This window comes from Heterocephalus glaber, unplaced genomic scaffold (assembly GCF_053883595.1).
Source record: "Heterocephalus glaber isolate CG9 unplaced genomic scaffold, H.glaber_assembly_v1.0 deba00001442, whole genome shotgun sequence".
In the NCBI taxonomy this organism is placed as follows: Eukaryota; Metazoa; Chordata; class Mammalia; order Rodentia; family Bathyergidae; genus Heterocephalus; species Heterocephalus glaber.
The window spans coordinates 49,313,879-49,340,422 of NW_028258296.1; the positions used below are offsets into that span (position 1 = coordinate 49,313,879).

The 26,544-nt window shown below is 34.2% G+C and overlaps 1 protein-coding gene across 11 annotated transcripts in view; it reads left to right on the forward strand.

The window, feature by feature from the left end:
* Window positions 1–1,617: 1,617 nt before the first annotated feature.
* Sycp1 (synaptonemal complex protein 1) overlaps window positions 1,618–26,544 on the forward strand; it is a 161,937-nt gene continuing 137,010 nt past the window's right edge. For 3 of the 11 annotated variants that reach the window (XM_087213296.1, XM_087213297.1, XM_021265734.2), the window contains exons 1-11: window positions 1,624–1,823; window positions 2,126–2,254; window positions 3,081–3,168; window positions 3,345–3,388; window positions 3,533–3,589; window positions 4,842–5,006; window positions 6,507–6,574; window positions 7,578–7,651; window positions 21,789–21,847; window positions 23,240–23,309; window positions 24,040–24,113. In XM_087213296.1, coding sequence (XP_087069422.1) covers window positions 2,150–2,254; window positions 3,081–3,168; window positions 3,345–3,388; window positions 3,533–3,589; window positions 4,842–5,006; window positions 6,507–6,574; window positions 7,578–7,651; window positions 21,789–21,847; window positions 23,240–23,309; window positions 24,040–24,113 — 804 coding nt within the window. In that variant the 5' untranslated portion in view covers window positions 1,624–1,823; window positions 2,126–2,149. Of the gene's footprint in view, window positions 1,824–2,125; window positions 2,255–3,080; window positions 3,169–3,344; window positions 3,389–3,532; window positions 3,590–4,841; window positions 5,007–6,506; window positions 6,575–7,577; window positions 7,652–21,788; window positions 21,848–23,239; window positions 23,310–24,039; window positions 24,114–26,544 lie in introns of all 11 variants that reach the window. The other 8 variants (XR_002397970.2, XM_021265737.2, XR_002397969.2 and 5 more) reach the window with 6 other exon arrangements.

A 26,544-nucleotide genomic window follows, 5' to 3' on the forward strand; every position in this document is an offset into this window, starting at 1 on the left:
TTGATACATAGTTCAGATGGGCCTTGAACTCACTATGAACCCCAGGCTGGCCTTGAGCTTGTGATTCTCCTGTCTCAGCCTCCTAAATATTGGGATTACAGATGTGTGCCACCATGCCTGGCCACAACTGTCATATTAAATTTGTACCCTCAACTTCAAAAATCTTAATTAGATGTATCAGTCATTTCCCTCCATGGTACCTGTGTACCTTCTTGGTGTCATTTTTCAGGAGTGTCTTTTCTCTTTTAGAACACATGGGCCCATTTTTTTTCCTCAGAAATTCTTTTATTTACCTTTTTTTTATTAGTTCCTGTCTGTAGTACATAATGCTTACATTCCTTGGGGGAAATTGGTACATGTACATAATGTATCTTAATTCCTGTTTTTCAGCTTAGTTCCCATCCCTCCTGCCCCCTCCATGCCACTCTTGAGCCCCTTCCTTTTTCTATTTGTACATGCTTGCAATACATAATGTTTGCATTCCTTGAGTGGAGTTGGTACATGCACATAAGTCATCTGAATTCCTTTTTTCATCCCCTTTCCTTCTTCTCCCTCCCCTTTCCCTCTATCTCTTAATCCCCTTCCCCTTTGAGAAAGATCCGTCTTCCTACTTCCTATGACCTTTTATTTTGCTCTTTATTTGTACTTTGGGTTTTTCATAGAAGAGACATCATGTGATATTTAAGCCTCTGTGTCTAATTTATTTCACTAAACATTACGGTCTCAAAGTGCATCCATTTTCCTAATAATGACTCAAACATAGTATATCTTTCTTTATGGCAGAGTAGTACTCCAGTGTGTATTAAATACCACATTTGCTTTGTTCATTCATCTGTTGATGAACATATAGGCTGCTTCCAAGATTACCTATTAAAAATTATGCTGCTATGAACATGGGTATGCATATATCACTGTAATATGATGTATTTAACTCTTTTGGGAATACCAAGAAGGGGAATAGCTGGGTCAAATGTAGTTTATAGTTTTAGCTTTTTGAAGAATCTCCATACCGATTTCAATAGTGGTTGTGCTACTTTACATTCCACCAACAATGTAGAAGGGTTCCTTTTCCCACAGCCTCATCAGCATTTAATATTGTTTGATTTCTTGATGATGGCCATTTTTTCTGGAGTAAGATGGAATCTAGTGTTGCTTTAATTTCCATTTCTCTAATGGTCAGTAATGTTGAGCATTTCTTCATGTATTTAGTACCCATTTGTACTTCTTCTGTGGAATGTCTACTCATTTCACTTGCCCATTTTTTGTATTGGTAGACCCAATTTTCTTAAAATGTAAAATGAACGCGTTAAACTGAATCATCAGTTTCAGCTCAAAAATGTTTTTAGCAGAAACTATTGCATCTGATAATTTATAAAAAACACAATGATTTATTTAAAAATACTGTTAATGTCCTTTAGAAAAGTGTCAAATTATGATACTTGGAGAGATTAATACCAGGATAATGATCTATCTAGTTACCCAAGCCTGAAACCAGATAGTTTTTAAAATTTTTTTTATTTTTTATTTTTTGTCTTTTGGACAACAGTAGAGGGTAAAGAACTACAACTTTGAGGAACAATCCGGAAAGCATTGTTGGGGGCCCGAGAGAAGCAAATCTCGCGAGACATAGGTCTTGCGCTCGGCACAAAGGACCGTTAACAGTTGGTCGAGGCACGTGGCTCTTCCTCGTGCCTCGGGGGCGGAGCCTCCGTTTTCCCGCTTTTCGGAGGTTCTGCAAGGTAGAAGCTTCTGGTTCTTTCCGCCGCCCTCATAGACAGCAGTTCACGTGGGCATCAAGGTGCCCACTCGCGAACTCTTCAAAGGTAAGGACAGGCGTCCGGATTCCTTCCTTGAGGGTGGAACCCAGAGCCGGGCGACCTTGCGACGCCCTCGCTCCGCCACCGTCGCTTGGGCGGGGTTGGTTCCGGGAGGCGATCGAGGGGCGGCCGAGGCGCGGGCTTTGTTTTCAGGCGTCTCTGAGGGGGCTCGGCGGCGGCGGCGGGGGAAGCGGGGACGGCGCCTGTGGCCGCCGCTGGCTTCGAGTAAGGGCGCGGGGCGCGGGTAGAGAAGAGAGGAAACCATTACGGAGAGGTAATGGGACTCGCTCTCCACCTCCCCGGGATAGAGATTGCCGGCCGAAAGGGAGAGAATGGAAAAGCCGAAGCCTTTCACGTTGTTCCTGCCGCCGAGATTAAGCGGCAGTCAGGTGTCGGCGGTGAAGCCTCAGAGCTCGGCAGCGGATTCGAACTTCCAGGTGAATTTGCATAAGAATCTTGGCCTGACAGTGCCCAGCTGTGGGTGTGTGAGGCGGAGGGAACTCTTACTGCTACTACTCTATACTTATTTCTTTTCGTTAAATATGGTTTGATTGACGTTTGAATAGCATCGTTTGGAATGAATAATGAATGTATTATTGTGGCTTTATTTATTTATTTAGGTAGGCACCGGGGATGGAACTCAGGACTTTGCGCTTGCGTGGCAGGCGCGGCGCCACTGAGCTAAATCCCTGGCCCTATTGTGGCTTCATTTATTAAAAGAATCATTGGTGTCCCTAGAGCTCTGCTTACACAGTGGACTATGCTCATTTAAATCTCCCCTCTTTCCTTACATGATTTGCGGCCACTCCTAAGACATACACAATGAAATAGTAAAATTTAAATTAGGAAAATTTCCAAGGAAAATTGAGAATATTTGGACAAATGCTTATATATGGGTAATAATTAGTGTTGTGACAGAGTTTCAGGTTTTGCTTTGAGCTTCCTGGTGGACAAGATAAGGAGGGAAAATCCATTTATACAGTAGAAGTCTCATGGAACAGAGGAAATAATACCAAGTTTCTCAGGTGGAACAAACTTACAAAGTTCATGTTAAGTAATTTTTAGCTTTATTAACCAGTGAAAATAGCTAATTAAAATTTTTGCTTTGTTTAGATTGCCAAATATTTTAAACACTGTACATTAAAGAATTTATAATTACATTTATTTCTTTGGCAAATATATATATTGCATATTTATGTATTACATTGCTGGGTATCAAAGTGGTATGGAACAGTATATTTAAGAACTTCTCTGCATTTCTAGAATTTCAACAAATGTATTGAAGATGATTTTGGTTTTCCATTTGCAATGAGCAATCTCTCCAAAAATGGGGAAAACGTTATTGATTCAGGTAAGGTCCTGGAAAAGTAATATATTGCTTTACATAGAATCATTTAATTGTCAACATTGTAAGTTGATGAAAATCTAAGTATTGTACCGATATCTTTGACATTAAAGCTATGTATAATAATTAACATAAAAATAAGGTATTGGCATATTTAATACTGTTTATCTCTTATCTTGCAGATCCTGGTTTACAAAATGTTAACTCTTTGCCTATGCTTGAGCAGGTCAGTTAAGCATTGTATATGGACATAATGCTTTTAGGTGAAGAAGAAAAAACTTCAGTTATTGAATTACTAGTCTTATGTATTTAATTCTATTATTTGAGAACTCTCAGAAATATTTTTTAATAGAAAACATTTATTTTTTAGGTTGATAATTCTGGCAGTTGCCACTATCAGGAAGGACAAAATGACTCTGATTTTGAGGTCAGATTTCCCATTTATATTAAATTTTGTCTAATTGGAGTACAGTTTATTATTTGTATACATTTTCTTTTGAAGCTTCAGAAGGATTAATATTTAATGTTTTCAAATACATTCTTTTAAAACTTTGTTTCTGCTTTGTTTTTCTTTCAGTGTTACTGAAATACTAGGCTCATGTGTTTTCCTAAGTTGTAAAAGCACCCAGTTCTTTGAGGACAGTTTAGTTTAAAAACATGAATTAAGAGTAGAACAGGGCAATGGATACAGTACGTGAAAAGTCTGAGAATCAGGCCAGTATTTTACAAAATCTTTGAATTAATAGATGAAATTGATCATTTGGGAGATTTATTGTATAAGACATTTGTAGGACATGCTGTACTTTTGATGTTAGAAAAACATTCATAGGATGTACACAAGGTCTCCATGTGAAGTTCAGGCTAGCCTTGAACTCACTATGTAGTGCAGGCTGGTCTCTAACTCAAAGCGATCCTCCTCCCTTAGCCTCCCAGAGAGTGCTGGGATTACAGGCATGCACCACCACGCCTCGGTATTGCTGTGACTATTGTAGTACAGAATTTAAAAATAAGGAACTGGTTCATACATTTTGATAACAAAAACCTGTCAGCAAGCGGAAATCAATGTTTTGTTTTTTTAAAAAAAGGCCTGGAGGGTGGAGCTCAGTAGTAGAGCACTTGGCTGATGTGCAAGAAGTTCTGGGTTGGATCCCTTGCACTGTGAAAAAAAAAAAACCCCAAAATCCTCTGGCCTTTACAATATAATGTAAGTAAAAAGGCAGGAAATCTAAACAAAACCTCAAGCTTAATGAAAGTTATGTTTTGTATTCATTATTATTTTTGTCATTTAAAAAATTTACAAGTTCTTGAGTTAATACTCAGACTTTCTGTAATTAAAATATTTCAAGACTGTTTGTTGAAACTTACGGCCTTGTTTTGGTAGAGTGATTTATTTGGGCTTTTACCCAGCCAGATTCTCTCATTGATTAAGATGTTTCTAACATATTAAGCACGTTTCAGTCATTTTCTTTTATTCAGCAAAGTATAATTTAATCAGTGATCAGTAACTTCAGTGATGTAGCTAATATTGGCTTGTAATTTGAAAGAGTTAAGGTAGCTTTCAGTTTGCTACTAGAGCATAAATTGAGACAATTGCTTATTCGTATGTGTACATTTTTATTGGGAAGCTGTAGTTTGGTTGTAATGATGGATAATTAATATTTGTAAGCATGTTTTAACAGGATTCAGAGCCAATGGACAGAATGTACTCAAAGTTGTATAAGGAAGCTGAAAAGATTAAAAACTGGAAAGTGAGTATAGAATCTGAACTGAAGAAGAAAGAAAATAAGTTGGAACTAAATAGAAAGACCATTGAAGCACAACGAAAAGCCATTCAAGAACTGCAGGTATAATGAAGTTTTGAATTATAATATAGTAAATAGAGCATTATTTCAAGGAAAATGGAGTTAATTTGTTTTTGTAATGGGGACTTGTGAGGAACAAGGTTTTTTTTTTTCCCCATTAACTTTATTGGTACATTTTAGGTATAAAATACAGTTACATTCATCATTGGGATCTTGTACCATTACATGAGTCTCTTGGGTCTTATTCTTTTTCCCCTTCCCTTGCCCTCCCTTCACCCCCTCCACCCTTCCCTATTTGCAAAGACCTTGTTTCCATTCTTTTTCCTCTTCTCATATTTTTTCCTTTCCCTTTTTTCCCTTCCCCCACCCCTCCCAATTACCCCGCTCTTTTAGACCTTTTCTTCCTGTTACACAATATCAGTTATACATTTTTAAAATTACAATATTAAGATCTAGGAGATATTACCACAGATTTTACAGAATTTAAAAGGATATAGAAAGCATATTACAAAAATCCTTTTTGAAATAAATTTGACAACTTCTAAGAAGTACCTTGGAAGACAAATTAATGAAACTAACTCTGGAGGAAATGTAAAATTTGAATAGCACCTATTAAAGTATATTTCTAGCTTGAAAACCTATATGATAACAGCAGGCTCATAAACATTTTAACTGATAAAGTATATCAAACAATTAAAGCAGAAAAAAGAACACTTCTCCCTCATTTTAGGAACTCAACATTGTGCTAATCCTAAAACTGGATAAAGATAATAGAAGAAAAAAGTATGAACATAGGTAGAAATTTGTTTAACAAAACAAACGATTAGAAGTCAGATCTGGCAGGATGTAGAAAGTGGTTTTGTTATAGAGATGGCAGTGTTGGTTCAGCATTGGAAGATCCACCCCCAAAAGTCATCATTTTAACAGAGGAAAGGAAAAAGCCATATGATCCTGTCAGTAGTTGGAGAAAAACTATTGGATTAAATTCTACAGCTGGAACAAGGGTTTTTGAAGTTTCATTGATACTAGGTGCAGTTCAACTTTAGTAATGAGCACAGAAGACAAGATACACAAAACAATGCAAATAATTAGGGAAAGACTGATTTATTGAGATAAATTAATGCTAATTTATTGAGATAAATTTTATTAATTCCTGTTTATTTGATATAAATTGCTTTCATTGTATTAGAATATGTTTATATAGAAAACTTAAGTTTGAAACTCAATTTATAGCATAAGGAAAAACATCAAGAAAATGCAGATGTATAAAACTACTTCAGAAGTTTAGAGAAAGTATTGCATTAAGATACTGTTGAATGCTTTTTGAATATCATTCAGCAAATTTTATTTTAGATTGCTGAAAGTGAGACCCATATTCTCATGGGAAATCCATAAGCTGTGACAAAAAGTTCCTTTTGTATGGAAAGAAAAGAATTTTCATAGACTACTGTAGCATGTTAGTCATGAAATGCTTAATGATTATACTTGTATTTATTTTCCTAATCAAAATATGATGAATTGTTCTTCTGTTTTGTAAATTAGTTTGAAAATGAAAGAGTAAGTTTGAAATTAGATGAAGAAATTCAAGGAAGTAAAGATTTAATAAAAGAGTAAGTGATAATTTAATGAATGTCTTCTTTCCAAATTTATTATTAAAATAATTTTCAAAAATTTATTGAGTACTTTCTATGTGTTAGAGTATTTATTATAAGTAGAATTCTACATGAAGGCTGTGGAAAAAAAGAAAGACATAATCCATTCTGCATTCTTGCATTTGGCAAACTCTGGGGGTCACTGTCCAATAATTTCTCACATTTGAAAATGTCAGGCATCAGAAAGAATCATTATTTGTTGTCAAAAAAGATACCTGATAATTCCATATCTATAACTGCTTTATGTATTGTCTGCCTTTCAGTTTCACTGTTGCCATAGGTGCAACATTTGCAAAATAGAGCTGAGCATAGTTCCAAGCTTATTCTCATTCTCAAATTTCTGTTTTTGCCAGTGTAATAGTTTATTTCTACTGAAAAATTATAAGTTGGGGAATGAAGTCTTAACTGCTTAGTGTTAGTAGCTTGGACAAGTCAGCTAAAAATCTTATCATTCATGTAATGCATACTTAGAAAATTAACTTATTTTTGTTTTGACATCTAAAATAGTTTTTGGGTATTTAGTAAATAAAAAGTCTAACCTGTTTTATTATTTGTGCATTATAACCTGTCTTCTATTATTTCTTGAAAGGTTATTGATAAAAGTTTGGGTAGAAACTTAAGGAGTTGTCACTTTAGGTTAAAGGGAAGCAGTTTCTGAATTATCTTTGTTAATAGTACTTATAGTCAGTCAATCTACTGTTTCTTATAGTCATTTGTGTATGATAAATGATATTAAGAATTTTTGAGCATTTTTTTTTTTTGGTGGTGGGGATTGAACTCAAGACCTTGAGCTTGTGAGGCAGGCGCTGGAACCGCTGAGCTAAATCCCTGGCCCAAGAATTTTAAAATGTACAATATTTTAAACATTTCTTAAAAATTATAACAATATACTTCACAGCTTTTGTTGTGATTTTGCTTTCAGATCATATTACATTTAGGTAAATACTTTTCTTTGTTTCAGGAATAATACTACAAGGCATTTATGTAATGTACTCAAAGAAACCTGTGCTAGAGCTGCAGAACAGACAAAGAAATGTAAATATCTTGTTTTATGTGATTTTATCAATTTATTATTTAGTGGCATGGGCAGAGAAGTCAAATATTGTCTTTTTATTATTTGGAATTCTTGATTTGAATAAGATTTATATACCTCAGACAATTTCTTTCCATAAGTAGTAACTGGATACTCAGTTCCTTGAGTTTTGAGCTTTCAGAAAGCTTTTAAAGAAGGTAATGCATTTTTTTAAAAAAGCCTAAAGAAAAACAAGAAGGGCAATGTATTTCAGTAAGTATATACTTGGCATTTATGGTTAAATCTGTATTGAGTTAAAGTATAATTTTCAGACTAACCCCTTCTGTGGGGAATAACCAGAAAATTGAATCAAGAATAAGATATATAGCCATGTCTGTAACAGAAAATATGATGGAGGGATGTGCTGAAAGCGTAGTACAGTCATATACTATTTGATGATGTTGAGTCAACAATGGACTGCATATATGATGTTGGTCTCATAAGATTATAATGGTGGCTATGGCTGTAGCTTAAGGGTACAATGCTTGCCTAGCATGTACTAGGCCCTAGATTCTATCCCCTGCACTATGAAAAAAAAGAAAGGATTATAATGTAGCTGAAAAATTTCTCTTACCTACTGACATAGCCTTTAATATCATAGCACAGTGCATTATTCATGTATTTCTGGTAATGTTGGTGTAAACTAACCTGCACTGCCAGTTGAGTGAAAGTATGGCATAATTATGTTTTGTACATAATACTTGATGATGATAAACAGCTATGTTGCTGCTTTATGTATTTACTATGCTGTACTTCTAATTATTATTTAAGTATACTCTTTCTACTTATAAAAAAGTTAAATGGGGCTGGGGATTTAGCTCAGTGGTTTTGCCACCTGCTGTGCAAGTGCAAGGATCCGAGTTCGATGTCTGGTACCAAAAAAAAAAAAAAGTTAAATGTAAAACAGCCTTGGGCAAGTTCCTCAGGAGGGATTATAGAGAAACACATTGTTATCTTAGGTGATGACAGCTCTATGTGTGTTATTGTCCCTAAAGACCTTCAGGAGTACAAGATGTGGAGGAGGAAGACAGTGTTATTTATAATCTTGATCCTGTGTAGGCCTATGGACATATGTGTGTTTCTGTCTTAGTTTTTAACTAAAAAATTTAAAAAGTATATTTTTATACAGTTATGCAGTTTGGTTTTATTTTAAGCTGTTTTATTAAGAGTCAAAAATTCAAAATATTTAAAAATTTATAAAGTAAGTAAGTTATAGTAAGCTAGAGTTGAAGAAAGACTGTACATTTAACTTAGCCCGAGTGTACAGTCTTTATAAAGACTGTAGTAGTTAATGTCTTAGGCCTTCACATTTACTCACCACTCACTCACTGACTCACTGACTTACCCGGCAATTTCTAGTCCTTTAAGCTCCATTCAAAGTAAGTACCCTATGTAGGTATTCACCTTTTTATCTTTTACATTGTATTTTTATTCTACCTTTTCTATGTTTAGATACAAAAGTACTTATTATTGTGTTATAATTGCTTATTTAGTACGGTGATGTGCCAAACAGGTTGTAGTCCACGTGTGTAGTAGGTTATACAATAGGTTTGTGTAAGCACACTCTATGTTATTTGCACAGTGATGCAGTTCTCAGCGCGTATCCCTGTCTTTAAGTGACACATGACTGTACTTAACAGTAGTTAAATGTTTATTTCCAAACTAAGTAGAAGTCTCATATTTCTCTTAATATTTCAATAAAGTTTGAGGTGTGAATGAAAGAGCATCTTTATGCATGTTTTGATTTTTAATAGTAATGTAGAAATTTTTTTCATTTTGGTGAAAAAAATAACTGATTATAAAAAAATAATAGCCTTTCTTTGCCTTTGATTTGACATAAGCTTTGCTTTGTTTCTAACAAGAATCCACTGGGAAATTGTACTTATCTGCTTTTTTAGGATATACTTTGTTTCTTAGGTAAACATCTTAATTCATACGGCATTCATAAGGTAAACATCTTAATTCATATGGCATATTAAGCAGTTTGCTGCTTAATAGCTTGGGCTTAAGAATTAGTCTGCTCAAATTTATATTTTTAAAATTTCTACCTGCTTTAGCTTGACTGAATTATGTAATCTCTCTGTCATTGTTTATTTACTTATTTATTTTTTCAGACAGCGTCTCATTATCTAATTTAGGCTGCTCCTGGAGTCACTATATAGTCCAGGCTTTCCATGAATGTGCAGTGATTCTCCTGCCTCAGTCTACCAAGTGCCAGGATTACAGGCACACTCCCACACCAGGGTGTCATTGTTTACTATTTAAAATATTTCTTAATATTGTTTTAATAATAAATATTAAATGCTTAGAGCAGTTCAAAATGCTCAATAAATGTTAGTCATTTAGTTTTTAGTAATATTTTTGTAATAGTGGGGATGGAACTCTGGCTGCTCTACCACTGAGCTATACCTCCATTTCTTTTAATTTGAGATAAGATCCATTAACTTGCCTAAGCTAGCCTAGAACTTGCCATCTTCCTGCCTCAGCCTCCTCAGTACTTAGGATTATAGGTGTTTATACCCAGTTTAGCAACTTTTATTATTGTTATTATTATTTTTTATTACTAGGTTCTTTATTCTTGGTCCCTACTTGTAGTATTTTGCTTTTATGAATTATGTAAACCTTCCAGAATGAACTATCCCAGTACCAGCTTCTCCACTGCATGACATTATCCCATTATGAGAAAATGAATGGTGAAAAGCAAATGGTTGGGGGTGGAGGATAATAAATTGACTGTTTAGAAGAAAGTAAATTGTGCCAGGGAGGGAGATGGGCTGCTACTTTTTTCCTCTGTTTTGTACTTAGCTCTCTAAGTTTGTGATCAGTTGAAGGGAGAGGTTTGAAGAATCTTTTACCATTGCTTTTAGGTGAACTCTTAAATGGTAGTATGTCTTGATGTTATATATAGATAATTAAAGAATCTTAATACTTGCCTTATTAGTATTGTAAGCACCATCCAGATGCTTGCCTTAAGTTGTTGACCAGTCTTTTTGTTGTTGTGATTTCCTTTCTTCCTTTCATTCATTTATTCACTCACTGTATTTTAGTGCTATTATATGTAATGAAATTCTCTAGATGAAAAACAGCAATGAACAGAGTTTCTGGTTTTATGGAGTATATATTTTAGTAGGAGTTACATAGACCATAAGTTAATAAATAAAATGTTAGGTAGTGATAACTGCTTACAGGGAAAATATTTTGGGATAGTATGGAAGGAAGTTTTTTTTTATTATTAAGTGACATTTGTGTAGAGACCTGAATAAAGTAAGGGAATGAACCATGTAGCTATCTTGGGAAGGAAGATTTCAGGCAGAGGAAATATTAAGTGCAAATTGAGAACTTGTTTAATATTTTAAAGTCACAATAATGAGGCTATTCTATATCTTCTGTATTTATTATTCTGTATGTATTTTTCATTTTTCTGTCTTCCTGTGCTCCATTCAGAATAGTTTCTTTTAACCTTTCTTTCAGCTCAGTTATTCTCTATTTAGCCAATTTCGGTCTGTTCTAAAACTCATCAGTTGATGCTTTAATTTCTGTATGATATTTTCTGCTTAAGTATTAGCTGGTTGTTTAAAATTCTGAGTACTGTTATTTAGAGTTTTAAGTTTTTTAGAGTTTAATGTTTAAGCTCTCAACGAAGTTGTATTATAATTTGTGTCCAATAATTGGAATACCTCAGGATCTATTTCTGTGGGCTGTTGTTCCATAGATTCTAACTTTATTGCATATTTAATAATGCATTTTATCTTTTATTATTTGGTAGATAATACTTTGAGACAGCATAGTTATATTTTCCTACTTTTTTGAAGGAAGAGCAATTTTGGTTTATATCCTAGACATTTCAAATATTATGTTGTGAGATTCTGGGTCCTAGTAAAATCCATGTGGAATGTTTGTTTTTTAGAAGACAGTCAAAGTGGGTCTTAACCTTTTGTGTGTGGAGGTCAGTGTCGGTTTAATTTTGAAGCCTTTGCCTTGCTGTAATGGGTCCACTCCATGTGTCTCCTCTCAAGTGTAGCTCTGGGGTTTGGGTAAGGGATTATCTGAAATTGAGTTTTCAAAACCTTTGCTTTTTTGTTTTTGGTGTGTCTTGAAAATGCACATCCTTCCTTTTTCCCTGTGGGGAATACGAGAATTACACAAAATTAGGTAATCCCCTTTTCCAGCTTTCTCCCGGTGGGTTACTCCCTCATTCTTTGCTTCACAGGGCCCATTTTCTTCATCCTCTGGCATGATTTGTTCTTTTTGGGCTGGACAGCTTTAGCTATACAGGGTATTTTGTGATTCTATTTTAGGATTTTTTTTTCTGTCTCTGTGAATTCTGTAGATATTTTTGGGATTATATTGACTCTGTAACACTTTGGGTAGCGTTATGGTTTATATTTGGATGTCCCCCCAAAGCCTCATGCACTCATTGGTGGGACTTTTGGGAGGTAGTTGGATCTTGAGGGTGTTACATTTATAAATGGATTAGTCAGCTGATGAGTTTATAGCTGAATGTGATTTGGAAGGTGAAACCTGGCTGGAGGAGATGGGTTACTAGGGCCATGGCATAGGTCTGTCTCTTCCCTACTTCTCCTTTGATCTCTCTCTGCTTCCTGACTGCCATGCCATAAACAAGCCCACCTGCCATGCCACCCTTCCCTTGGAACCAGCCGATTAGGAACTGAAACGTCTACAAACTGTGAGCCAAAATAAACCTTTCTTCCTTTAAGTTGTGAGTGTCAGGCATTGTGTCCTGGTGATGAGAAAGTAAAGACAGGTAGTATGGATATTTTGATAGTATTCTTCTAATCAGTGAATATAGGATGTCTTCATTTTTTTGCATCTTCTTCATTTTCTTTCATAAGTGTTTTATAATTTCAATGATAGGGATCTTTCACTTTGTTGGTTAAATTTATTTGTAGGTATTTTATTTTATTTTTCATAGCCATTGTGAATGGCAATGCTTTTGTCTTTTCTACCAAGAAATGTTCTGTAAATGTCTGTTAAAAGTTGATTTGGTCTCTAGTACAGTTTGATTCCAGTGTTTCTTGTTTTTTTTTTTTTTTTTTTTTTGGATACCCTTATCCCCTGAAGAAAGTCTGGTGAAGTCCTGTTATTTTTATTACTGTTACTGTTATTATTTTGTGATGCTGGGGTTCCCCATCTGTCTTTCCCTTTAGATCATTGCTGCTATGTAGGAAAGAGATTATCCTTTGTATCTTGCACCTTTGTTGTAATTGTTCATTAAGGTCAGGAGTTGTTTCATTGATTCTTTCAGATTTTCTAAATAAGAAATCATATGGTGTGCACAAAAACAGTTTTCTTTCTTTCATCTCAGTTTATATTCCTATTATTTCCTCATCTTACTTTGTTCTTTTTTTTTTTTTGGTACTGGGGACTGAACTCAGGACCTTGTGCTTTCAAGGCAGGCAGCAGCACCACTGAGCCAAATCTTCAGCCCTCCTCATCTTACTTTGTTAACTAGGACTTCGAGTAAATGTTGAAAAGGAATGATGAGAGGGGATATCCTTTTGTCCCGATTGTAGTGGGAAAGCTTCTAGTTTCTTACTATTAAGTAGATGTTAGGTGTAGGTTTTTTTTTTTTATAGATATGCTTTGTCAAGTTGAGGAAGTTGACCTCTATTCATTAACTGAGGGTTTTTTTTTCCTTCCTTTAAAAAAAAATCATGCATAGATGTTGAATTTTTTCTGCATCTATTGATGTGACCCTGTAACTTCTCTTTTTTAGCCTGTGATGTGATGGATTTTAATAATTAGTCTAAAATATTGAACCCACTTTGAATCCCTGAGATAAATCCTACTTGGTTATTCTGTATACTTCATTTTTTTTTTTTTTGGCAGTTCTGGGGATTAAATCCCAGGAAGTACTAAGATGAATACTCAGTGTTTTAAAAATTTTATTTTGCTTTGAACTTGTAATTCTGCCTCAGCCTATCAAAGCAGGTAGAATTATAGGTTGTTCCACGGCACGTGGTTCCTTTTTTTTCTGATACTGGAGATTGAACTCAGGACCTTGCCCTTAGGAGGCAGGCATGGCACCACTGAGCTAAATTCCCAGCCCTGCACCTGGTTCTTTTTATACATTGTTGAATTTGATTGATTACTGATGATTTTTGCATCTAATTTACTTTTCTTGTAATACGTATGTATGGTTTTGTCATTAGGGTAGTGCTACATTATAGGATATTAGGATATATTATTTCTACTTCTATCTTATGAGATTGTTGAGAATTGGTATGATTTCTTCCTTAAATATTGGTAGAATCCAACAGTGAACCCATCAAGCTTTGTGGTTTTTGTTTTGGAATGAAATTGATTATTAAATTTTTAACAGATGTAGATATATATATATATATGTGTGTGTATATATATGTATTTATATACTTTCTTTTGGCAATTATATCTTTTGACAGTAAATTTCATCTACCATTATTAAGTCTCTGAACATAGAGTTGTTCATAATATTCTATTATTATTACTATTATTTTTCTGAGACAAAGTCTTGCTAAGTATTCTAGGCTGGCCTTGAACTCACTAGCCCATGCTGGCCTTGAACTCATGGTAATCCTCTTACCTTAGCCTCCTGAATACTGGGATTACAGGCATGTGCCACTGTGCCTGGCTATTATCATTTTAATGCACAAGGGATCTACAGTGATGGTATCCTCTTTCATTTCTGTATTAATATTTTGAGTTTTCTTTTTCTGTGTGGCCAGAGGTTTATTAGTTTCACTGATTTTTTAAAAAAATTAGCTTCTGGGTGGGTGAGGTGGTGCCTGCCTGTAATCCCAGCACTCAGGAGGCTGAGGCAGGATGATTGCAGGGAGTTCAAGGCCAGCCTGAGCTACATAGTGAATTCAAGGCCAGCTTGAATTACAGACATAGTGAGACCCTGTCTTAAAAACAAAACAAAACAAAAAACTAGCTTCTGGTCTCATTGATTTTGTGTTTTTTTTTTTTTTTTTTGGTACTGGGGATCAAACTTGGGACCTTGTGCTTGCAAGGCAGGTGCCAGAACCACTGAGCTAAATCCCCACCCTTGATTTTGTGTTGTGATCTTCTGTTTGCAATTTCATTGATTTTTTGGCTCTGATTTCTATTATTTTTTCTTCTGTTTTCATTGTATTTAATTTATTATTGTTCTAGTTTCCTAAGATTGAAACTTGGATAATTGATTTTAAGTCTTTATTCTTTTCAAATATATGCATTAAACAATATAAATTTTCCTCTGTTTTTATTATATCCCACACTTTTTTTTTGAGACAGGTTCTCTCTATGTAGTTTAGCTTGAACTCACTGAATAGCTCAGGATGACCTCAATCTCACAGTGATCTCCAGCCTCAGCCTCCTGACTACTGCGATCACAAGCATGTGCCATCTTTCCTGGCTATATCCCACACTCTTTTTTTTTTTGGAGGGGGTCCTAGAATTGACCCCAGGGAACACTGAGCCACCCCCTCCCCTTTTTAAAAATTTTGTTTTGAAACAGTGTCTAAGTTGACCAAGATGGCCTCTGTTTTGTGATCCTCTTGCCTCAGCCTCTTGAGTAGCTGAGATTATAGGCATGTGCTGTGTCACACAAATTTTGACCCATTGAATTTTCATTTAATTCAATATACTTAATTCATTTAGTTAAAAATATTTCTATATTTCTCCTGAAAATTCTTCCTTGACACATCTGTTACTTAGAAGTGTGTTGATTAATCTCCAGGTATTTTGTGATTTTCTAGCTAGCTTTCTGTTATCCATTTCTAGTTTAATTTCATTGTGGTCTGAGAGCTGACAATGTATGATTTCTTGTGTTCTATCATGCCTGGCCTGGCTCTGGTTTTAATTGAGCATTTCATGTGACTTTATTTTTTCTCCTTTCTTCACATATCAGTTATACTGCTTTTAAAACTATTTATTCAATTTTTAATTAGTACCTGTTTGCAGTATGTACTTTTTGTAGTGGTTTCTGTAAAGTTTGCTAATACATATATTTGCAACTAATCCAAGTATACTTTCAAAATAATACTGTCTGCCTCAATGAAAAGTTTGAGCATTTGATAGTAACAAAATAATATTAAATTTTTTCCTCCCATCTTTTGTATCAAAGTTGTAGATTATTTATATTACAAATAAACAAATATATGTATAAGAATACATAATACATTTTTGCTGTTATTTTAACAAACAGGTTAGATTGATTAATAATAAAAACAAGTTTTTAAATGTTACCTTCACATACTACTTCTCGAATGCTTTCTCTTTATGTAGATCTGAATTTCTTATCTGTATCATTTTCTTTCTCTCTGAAGAACTTTAACATTTCTTGGAAGACAGTCTAGGGGCAAGAAATTCTCTCAATTTTTGTCAGAGAAAATATTCATCACTTTTGAAGGATAATTTTCCAAGGTACAGAATCCTGGGTTTTTGTTTTTGTTTTTTACTCTCAAATTACTTCACTCTTTTTGCATAGTTTCTGAGGAAAAGTCAGATATAATTCTTATGTGTTTACTTTTCTATAAGTAATTTACTGTATTCTTTTTCCTTCTAGCTTCTTCTTTGGTTTTCTGTAGTTTGAAGGTAATATAATTAGGAATGGTGTTTTTTTTCCCCCTTTTTGACATTTATCCTGTTTAATGTTTTCTGAGTTTCTTAAAAGATCTGTGGTTAGATGTCTGACATTAATTTGAGGAAATTCTCAGTCTTTATTGTTTGAAATATTGCTTCTATTCCTTTCTTACACTTTTGCAGCTATCTTGCAGTTCATAGATATTCTGCTCCATTTTTTTTGTCTTTTCATTCTGGAAGTTTTTATCTCCAAGCTCAGAAATTCTTTCCATAGTCATGCCTAGTCTATTAGTAAGCCTTTCATATCTGTTTCTGTTTTTGATCTATAAATTTTTCTTAGACATTCCATAAAGAATGAGAAACTAGAGACATTTATAGCTAAATGGATGCACATTGAGGCCATACTCTTAAGTGAAATAAGTAGGACACACGTGTAAATACCGAATAGTTTCTGTACTGTGAGAAACTGAAAAAAGAGGCTAAAGGAAAGGGAAAGTGGGAGGGGTAAGGGAAAGGAAAAATGGAAATGGAATTTATATGAGAAAATGAAAAAAATTGAAACAAAGCCTATGTAAATAGGCAGGGATGGAGGGGTTGAAGGGAGGGCAGGGGAATGGGGAAAAAAATAAGAACCAAGATAGATTACGTAAAGGTGCAAATTCCCAATGATGAATGACATTATATTGTATACCTAAAATGTACCAATGAAATTAATCAAGAGAAAGAAGGTTTAAAAAAAAGCATTATGAGGTAGAGACTAAAGGTTTGACTCAAAAAAAAGAATTCTGACCGAACACTAAATGTGCTAGACTTACATTGCCTCTGTTTCTTTCTTTTTGTGGAATTCTGTATTGAACCTGGGGCCACGTGCATGGTAGGTAAGCACTCTACCATGAATTGTGCAGCTCCAGCTCCTGCCTTTCTGTTCTTACATGGTGTATACTTTATTCACTAGAGAAGTAATGACAAAATTTTTAGAGCTTTCAATGATGATAAGCAGCCTGCCTGCGGCACGTGTTCCATAGGTTCTCTACCACTGCAATAGAGCCTTTAGTAATCTTGTTTTTTAAATTCCTCATCTAATGATTTTAACATCTCCATCTTATCTGAATCTTGTTTTTTTTTTTTTGTTCTTTTATTGGTACATTTCAGGTATACAATTTGTTTACATTTATCATTGGGTGTTTGTACCTATACATGATATATCTTGGTTCTTATTTTTTTTCCCCATTACCTGTGCACCCTTCACCCCCTCCACCCTTCCCTATTTACATAGATTTCATTTCCATTTTTTTTCTTTTCTCATAGTTTTTCCTTTCCCTGTTTTCCTTTCCCCTTCCCCTCCCTTCACTCCTTCATCTTTGGACCTTTTTTCCTATTTCAAATTGTCAGTTATTCATTTTAATCATTTTAACCCTTGTTTACGCTATCAGTTTCTCACACTAGTGAAACTATTTGGTATTTACACTTGTGTGTCCTATTTATTTCACTTAAGAGTATGGCTTCGATATGCATCCATTTAGCTATAAATGACTCTAGTTTTTCATTCTTTATGGCTGAGTAGTACTCCATTTTATAAAAAAACCACATCTTCTTTATCCAGTTTCCAGTTGATGGGCACTTGGGCTGCTTCCAAGGTTTAGCTATTACAAACTGTGCCACTATGAACATGGGTGCACATATATCACTGTGGTATGATTCTTTTAATTCTTTTGGGAAGATAACCAGCAGGGTCCGAATCTTGTTTTGATGTTTGCTCAGTATTGTCAAACTGTGCTTTTGCCTTTTATTATGGTTTGTAACTCTTCTTTATAGCTGGACATAATGTACTCAGTAAAGGAACTGCTGTAAATAAATCTTTGGTGCTGCTGGTGGTAATGTGTAGGTAGAGGTGAACTGTTCTGTTGACCTATGATTAGGTCTCATTTTTTTAACATTTGTTGCCTGTGAACTTTGAACTTCACAAATATTTCTTTTTTTTTTTTTCTTAAGTTCTTTTATTGGTACATTTTAGGTATACAATTTGTTTACATTTATCATTGGGTGTTTGTACCTGTACATAATGTATCTTGGTTCTTATTTTTTCCCCATTACCTGTGTGCCCTTCATCCCCTCCACCCTTCCCTATTTACATAGACATAATTTCCATTTTTTTTCTTTTCTCATAGTTTTTCCTTTCCCTTCTTTCCTTTCCCCTTCCCCTCCCTTCACCCCCTATATCTTTGGACCTTTTTTCCTATTTCAAATGATCAATTATTCATTTTAATCATTTTAACCCTTGTTTACACTATCAGTTTCTCACACTAGTGAAACTATTCGGAATTTACACATGTGTGTCCTATTTATTTCACTTAAGAGTATGGCCTCTGTATGCATCCATTTAGCTATAAATGACTTGTTTTTTGTTCTTTATGGCTGAGTAGTACTCCATTTTATAAAAAAACCACATCTTCTTTATCCAGTTTCCAGTTGATGGGCACTTGGGCTGCTTCCAAGCTTTAGCTATTACAAACTGTGCTGCTGTGAACATGGGTGCACATATATCGGTGTGGTATGATTCTTTTAATTCTTTTGGGAAGATCCCCAGCAGGGGAATAGCTGGGTCAAATGGGACCTAGTCCTAGTTCTTTGAGGTATCTCCATACTGACTTCCACAGTGGTTGCCCCAGTCTGCACTCCCACCAGCAATGGAGAAGGGTTCCTTTCTCCCCACACCCCTGCCAGCATTTGTTGTTGATTGATTTCTTTTTTTTTTTTTTTTTTTTTTTTTGGGTACCAGGGATTGAACTTGGGTCCTTCTGTTTGCAAGGCAGGCGGCGGAACCACTGAGCCATATCCCCGGCCCCAGTTGATTTCTTGATAGCAACCATTCTTTCTTGGGTGAGGTGGAATCTTAGTGTTGTTTTCATCTGCATCTCTTGAATAACTAGTGATGTTGAACATTTTTTCGTATATTTATTTGCTGCTTTTACTTCTTTGTGTGAGAAATGTCTGTTCATTTCAGATGCCCATTTTTGAAATGGGTCTTTGAATTTGTGGGGTCTGATTGTTTTTAGTTCTTTATATATTCTAGATAGTAGTCCTTTGTCTGAGGTACAGCTGCTAAAATTTTTTTCCCGCATTGTAGGTTGTCTCTTAGCTCTGTTGGTGGTTTCTTTTGCAGTGCAGAAGCTTTTTAATAAGATAAGATCCCAGTTATTGATTCTTTCTGCTAGTTCCCGTGCTACTGAGGTTTTGTTTGTAAAGTCTTTTCCTATGACAATGTCTTCAAGAGTTCTACCTATCTATGTTCCAGCAAGTTTAGTGTTTCTGTCTTAATATTTAGATATTTAATCCACTTTGATCTTAGTTTAGTGCATAGTTATAGGTATGGCTCTAGTTTTAATCTTTGAGAGGTTGAAATACAATTTTTCCAACACCCATTTATTAAAGCGGCTATCTTTCCTCCAATGAGGGTGATTGGCTCCTTTGTCAAAGATGAGGTGGCTGAGTATGTCTGGAGTTGCTTCTGCATCTTCTAATCTATTCCACTGATCCTCAGGTCTGTTCTTTTGTCAGCACCATGCTGTTTTTATCACAGTAGCTTTGTAGTATAGTTTCAAGTTGGGGATTGTGATACCCCCAGCCATGTCTGTTGCTTAGAATTGCTTTTGCTATTCTAGGTCTTTTCTGGTGCCAAATGAATTTTTGGATTGTTTTCTCTAGTTCTGTGAAGTATATTGTTGGAATTTCAATCGGCATTGCATTGAATCTATATAGTAGTTTTGGAAGTATGACCATTTTCACTATATTGGTTCTTCCTACCCAGGAACAAGGGATGTCTTTCCATTTTCTTGTATCCTCTTTGATCTCTTTGTCAGAGTTCTGTAGTTTTCAGTGTAGAAGTCTTTTGGATCCTTTGTTAGATTGATTCCTAGATATTTCATTTTTTTGGATGCTATTGTAAAAGGAATTGTTTCCCTAATTTCTCTCTCAGTGAGTCCATTATTTGTGTACAAGAAGGCTATTGTTTTTTGAGTGTTGACCTTGTATCTGGCTACTGTACTGAATCTGTCAATTAAGTCTAGAAGTCTTTTGGCGGAGTTTTTTGGGTCTTCTGTGTAAAGTATCATATCGTCAGCAAATAATGACAATTTACCTTCTTCCTTTCCTATCTTTATTCCTTTTATTTCTTTCTCTTTTCTAATTGCTGTGGCTAATGTTTCCAGTACTATATTGAACAGGAGTGTTGATAGTGGGTATCCTTGTCTTGTTCCTGATTTTAGCCTGAAAGTTTTCAGTTTTTGACCATTTAGTATGATGTTGGCTGTTGGTTTTTCATAGATAGCCTTAATCAGGTTGAGATAAAGACCTTCTATTCCAATTTTCTGTAAGGTTTTTATCATGAATGGGTGTTGGATTTGTCAAATGCCTTTTCTGCATCTATTGCGTTGATCATATGGTTTTAGTCCTTGACTCTGTTAAAATAGTGTATTAAATTTATTGATTTGTGAATGTTGAACCTTCCTTGCATAACTGGGATAAATCCGACTTGGTCAGGGTGTTTGATCTTCTTGATGACCCTCTGTATTCTGTTTGTCAGTATCTTGTTGAGGATTTTTGCATCTATGTTCGTTAGGGAGATTGGCCTGTAGTTCTCTTTTTTCACAAATATTTCTTAATCTACTCCTTTCCTTTCTGTGAGATAGAATGGCTAAAGTGGGCTGAAGTTTGATATTTCCCTTTTTACTAAAGGAAGTCTAGAGGGGGATGGAGTTGGATATTTTCCTTCTTCCATATAGAAGGATAGAGCTGGCTGGAGTTGGTTCTTTCTCTTCCTCGGGTCAGGCTCTGATAAAATCCTAGCTGATTTTGCCCTGTTAAGTAGTTTCTCCTAAGAGAAGACCCTGTTAAAGGAACAAGACATATTAGTGTATTTCAGAATGGTTTCTTTCTACCTCCCCTTGGAGAATGAGAGGATGTTCCTCTGACAGTCATGGTGAAAATATGATAGAGGTTTAGGAGGTAAAACTCAGAAGAGTGTTGCCCACCCCACCATGACTGGGTTTTATCTCTCAGATTTGTCACAATATTTGTAGCTGTTTGTTCAGGTTTTCTTATGCTGGCTGTCATTCCCACAGTGTTTTGTGCTCCTGGGTTTCTACTCTGATAAGTTTGATGGTGCTAATTTTTTCTATGATCTTTTTGTTTGTTTGTTTGTTTTTTTGGTACTGAGGATCAAACTTGGGACCTTGCATTTGTGAGGCAGGCAGCAGAACCTTGGCCCATTCTCTATGATCTTATTTCTCTTTTGGAGCTAAGATTTTTCAATTTTTTTCAGCTTTTTACTTGTTAAAATGGAGTAGCAACTTTCAAGCTTCTTACATACCAGATTCGACCAAAACTGGTTTTGATACTATTTCAAAAGACTTAGAACTGAATTAGATATTCAAGTGCCCCTCATTAACACAGAATGTAAAATATTTCAGTGTTTTTGTAAGATATTTTGAGTACTGTCTTGTTGCAATCTTATTTTTTAAATTTAATTTTGAATAGATGAATGTGAACGGGAAGAAACCAGACAGGTTCACCTGGATTTAAATAATAGCATTGAGGTAAGTATTAGTGAATATCTGAGTATTTTAAACCAAAGAATCCCTAAACAAAGTAGACCAATAGCTACAAAGATGTGGACAACTGTTCTTGTTAAAAAGATCATTACTTTTTGTGGATATATGAATCTATAAAATTGATAGTTTTGTATTATGACTTCTAATATTTTGCTACGTAGTAACGTTTTGCTTTACGTGTCAGTAACACTAACTTAATTTGTCAACTATTTACTATGTCAGAAACCAGCACATTATGACATAATAATAATTGTTTCTATTATGTTATAGTATTTTATATTAATTTGAAAACATATAAAGTATTAGTCTGTATCTGGCTCCTGCTTACCTTTGTTATCTCATCTATTATTTACCACTTTGCTTTTCTGCTAGTTACTTTTCCTTTTTATATTGCTCAGTTTTACTAAGTACTTTCTGATCTTAGTTCTTTGAATTTGTTCCCTTTGTCTATAACTTGTGTGATCTTATGCACACTTATAAGCTTTATTCTGTTTTTATTTCCCTGCCTTACTATTAATCTAAATGTCTTTATTGAATTATTCTGTATCTTCACCTCATTTATTTTTTGTGAAGAGCATTTAAAACTACATAACATTTATTTGATACATACATACTTCCTGCATGTACATGAGTGTTTATGTACACATATCTGTGTGTTCTTACACTGGAATATAAAACAGTTCCAGCAGGTTAGAGACTTTATCTTATATCTTGAGTGCCTAAAGTAGTTCCTGATACATAAGCAGCACTTTGTAAATATATAATGAGTGAATATATGAATGAATCTGATTTTACAAAGTAGGATTTATTGAATTTTAAGTGAGCACATGCTACCAGATGAGGGAAGCATAGTTTTGGATCATAGGGATAGACATCACTTTAGTAAGGAAGAAAAAATTTAAGTGCAAATAATTGAACAATTACATACAGTATTTATTATGTGTTATTAAGTGAATGAACAAAATGCCAACAATCATTTTACTAATGGTTTGTATTGTATAAAATGACTTTAGTACCTTTAAACATCTAGGAAACTGACATTATGGGCATTTTTAATACATTTTTACTAAATCAGTTGTTTGAAATGACAGAGTTTTTATTTTTCAAACTTGTGTGGTTTTATATTTAGTGATTACATGTTAAAATTTACTAATATTTTTAAGTTTTGAAGAAAAGTACTTAAAAATCTAAGTAGTAGTGCCATTTTCTTAGATGTAAATTGTAAAATTTCATAAATATTTGAGTGAAAATCATATGTACTGTTTTGTAACCCACACTTTGTACTATGCTTTGAAGACTGGAATTGAATATTAAACTATTTTATTAAATTATGGAAAGCCTGAGAATGATTCTTAAAATTTAAACTTTATATTCTAGAAAATGATAATAGCTTTTGAGGAACTCCGGTTACAAGCTGAGAATTCCAGACTGGAAATACAATTTAAGTGTAAGAATCTCATTTAATTTTTATATTACTCTTTTGCTATTTTAATTTTTATTAGATTTTGTTAATGTTTTTAATCCCTTCAATTAGATACCCTCAGTTATTTTATATTTGTTTCTTAAGTCCCTCTACATGTTGTGGAATGTGGCAGGAAATTAGTTTATGTTAAAAATATTTTTTGGCTTTAGAACTACATTTTTCATGATATCAAACTTACTATGGTTTGCATTTAATTTTTTAGATGTATACTTTGGTCTTTTATATTTCTTTGTAAAGTATACACATTAAGATAATTAAGCTGTGTGTGGGGGCGCAAGCCTGTGATCCCAGCACTCCGGAGGCTGAGGCAGGAGGATCTCCACGAGTTCAAGGCCAGCATGGGCTACATAGTGAGTTCAGGGCCAGCCTGAACCACAAAGCGAGACCCTGTCTCAAAAAAAATAAACAAACAAAATAAAACAAAGCAAAAAAAGGTAATTGTGTGTGTATCTAACATTTTTATTTTAGATTAATGTGTTATAAAGAATGAAGTTTTATGTGTGTGCAATTATGAGGAGTGTAGAATTTTAAGTAATAACTTTGAAATTATTAAATTAACTATTTCATTAAATAAAATTAGCAGCTAGAAAATAGCAAGTATTGAGATAAATTAGAAAGTGAAATATTTAAATTTTGTTTGTATGGAAAAATTATACACTTACGTTAAGACATGCTGTATTTTTTATTTTTGAAGTAAAGGAAGATTATGAAAAAATCCAGCACCTTGAAGAAGAATATAAGAAGGAAGTAAATGACAAGGAAAATCAGGTTTTTTAAAAAAACACCTATTTTCTTTTTAAAAAATTAAGTTTTAAAGTTTTTGATCAACACATCATATTTGTACATACTTATATGAGGTAGAGTGTGATATTTTGATTCATGTACACATTGGGTAGTGATCAGTGCAGGGTAATTAGCCTATCCATTATCTAAACTTATCAATGTTTTTACCATGTATACATTGAAATTCTTGTATTATGAGATGTATGATGCTATGTTCTTTTCATTTCTAATTCATAATACTTAAAATTTCAAAAGAAACGTTTATTTGTTGACTGCATGATATATTTCTGAGAGAATTTTAATATTACATCCAAATATTCAGCATTTTCATACCCAGATTAATTTTCAGTGCCTTAGATATATACACCGAATGCTTGGTTTTTAATCAGTGCGTGGTCTACAATATATCTCTTTTTATTGTTACAAAAATGTGTTATTTTATGAGAAATTTTGTTCAGATAAGTAATAAAATATAATCATTGACCATCAAATTATATTTTGTAGTTGTTTTGAAATATACTGTGTCACACCAATGAAAGGAAGTTGAAACATTTTGTTGCTTTGTTTTTTAATATTACGTAATAGACGGTTTGAAAATGACTTAAGCCTATAGTCTTTGACATTGTAGGAATGTCAGTTTCACCTGGTGCAGCAGTCTCTGTTTCTAGCACTCTGGGAGTCTGATGCAGGAGGATTGAAAATTCAAGTGCCACCTAGGCAACTTAGCAGCAAACTGTTTCAAAATAAAATAATAAAAGGGGCTATAGCTCAGTCATAAGGTGCCCCAGGGTTCGATCTGTAGTACTGGGAAAAAAAAAGAAATGTTATTTTCAGATTATTATTATGCCAACTTTATCATTTTTCCCTTTGGTACTGGGAATCAAACTCAGGACCTTGTGCTTCCCAGGCAGGCTCTGTGCTACTGAGCTACATCCCCACACCAACTTTGTCACTTTCAAGCCTTCTGTTTACATGATAAAAAATATATAATCACAGTTAAGAAGGATATGTACTTAAACAATAATTTAAAAAACTGAAAGTACAGAAAAGCTAATTATTATTAGTACATGTTTACAATTCATGCAGTTTATAATAGTTTAGGAGTGGTTATATGTACATATTACAGCTTGTTTCTTTTTTAAATCCCCTTCCTTCCCCCTAACCCTCTCCTTCTGGTTCCCCATCCCCTTTTTCATAATGTTGATATTATTTGTCTTAGCTCATGTTATGGCATATAGTGTTTACATTAATTGAGGTTATTAGGTTCCTGTACATGGCATATCTTTGTTCTTCTAATTTCCCCTCCTCCTCTTCACTCACCCTTGTTCTTTTGGACCACTTCTTTGTTGCAAGAGATCTGTCTCCTTGTTCCTTTCTGTCCATCCTTTATCATTTTATTTGTTTGTACTTTGGCTCACTCAAATGAGAGGTACTGCACTGTATTTAAGCTTGTACATCTGGTTTATTTCACTCAACATTGTATTTTTCAGGTGCATCCACTTTTCTACAAGTGTCTCAAATGTGTCATTAGCTGAGTAGTATTCCATTATACATAGATACCACATTTTCTTTAATCATCTGTTGATGAGTACACAGGCTGCTTCCAGGATTTAACTATTACGAATTGTGCTGCTATAAACATTGGTGTGCAAGTATCACTGTAGTATGATGACTTAAGCTCTTTGGGGAAGATACCTGAAAGGGGGATAGCTGGGTCATATGGAATTTCTAATTTTATTTTTTTGAGAAATCTCCATACTGATTTCCATAATGGTTGTACCAGTTTACATTTCTGCCAACAATGAAGAAGGGTTTCTTTTTCGCCATGGCCTAAACAGCATTTGTTATTGTTTGATTTCCTAGTGATTGCTATTCTTTCAGGAATAAGGTGGAATCTTAGGCCTTTGTATTTTAGAATTTTAAGTTTTGATTAAATGATAATATTTTAATGTATATTTTATGCTTACATCTTTTGAAAAAGTTGTTTTTTGTATTTTTACTTTATTTTTAAACTACATTTCCAAAAGAAAGAAGTTTTTTTTAAAACTTAAAATTATGTTTATTATACAGAACACAAAAATATTAATGTGCTAAAAAAGCTTGGTAGTTTTTGGTGCATTGACAAAGCTTACAGATTATTGTATTTCTTTGTAAAGTGATCACATGAGCAACTGCTTTTTTTTTTTCCCCCTTTGGAGATTCCTAAACACTGTTTTGTAGGACTTTTTTTCCTGGGCTTCTCAAAATTCCTGTCTGGGAATAAACTTGGCTGATGCATTATGGAATGGAATTAGGCAGGGCCAGAAAGAGCAGGCTGAGTCTCACCCACTCTATGTGCAGACTTCAAATTATATAATTACATATTTTTTCTTTACCCCTACCAGTGCTTGTAATATCCATGCTTAGATTTTTTTTC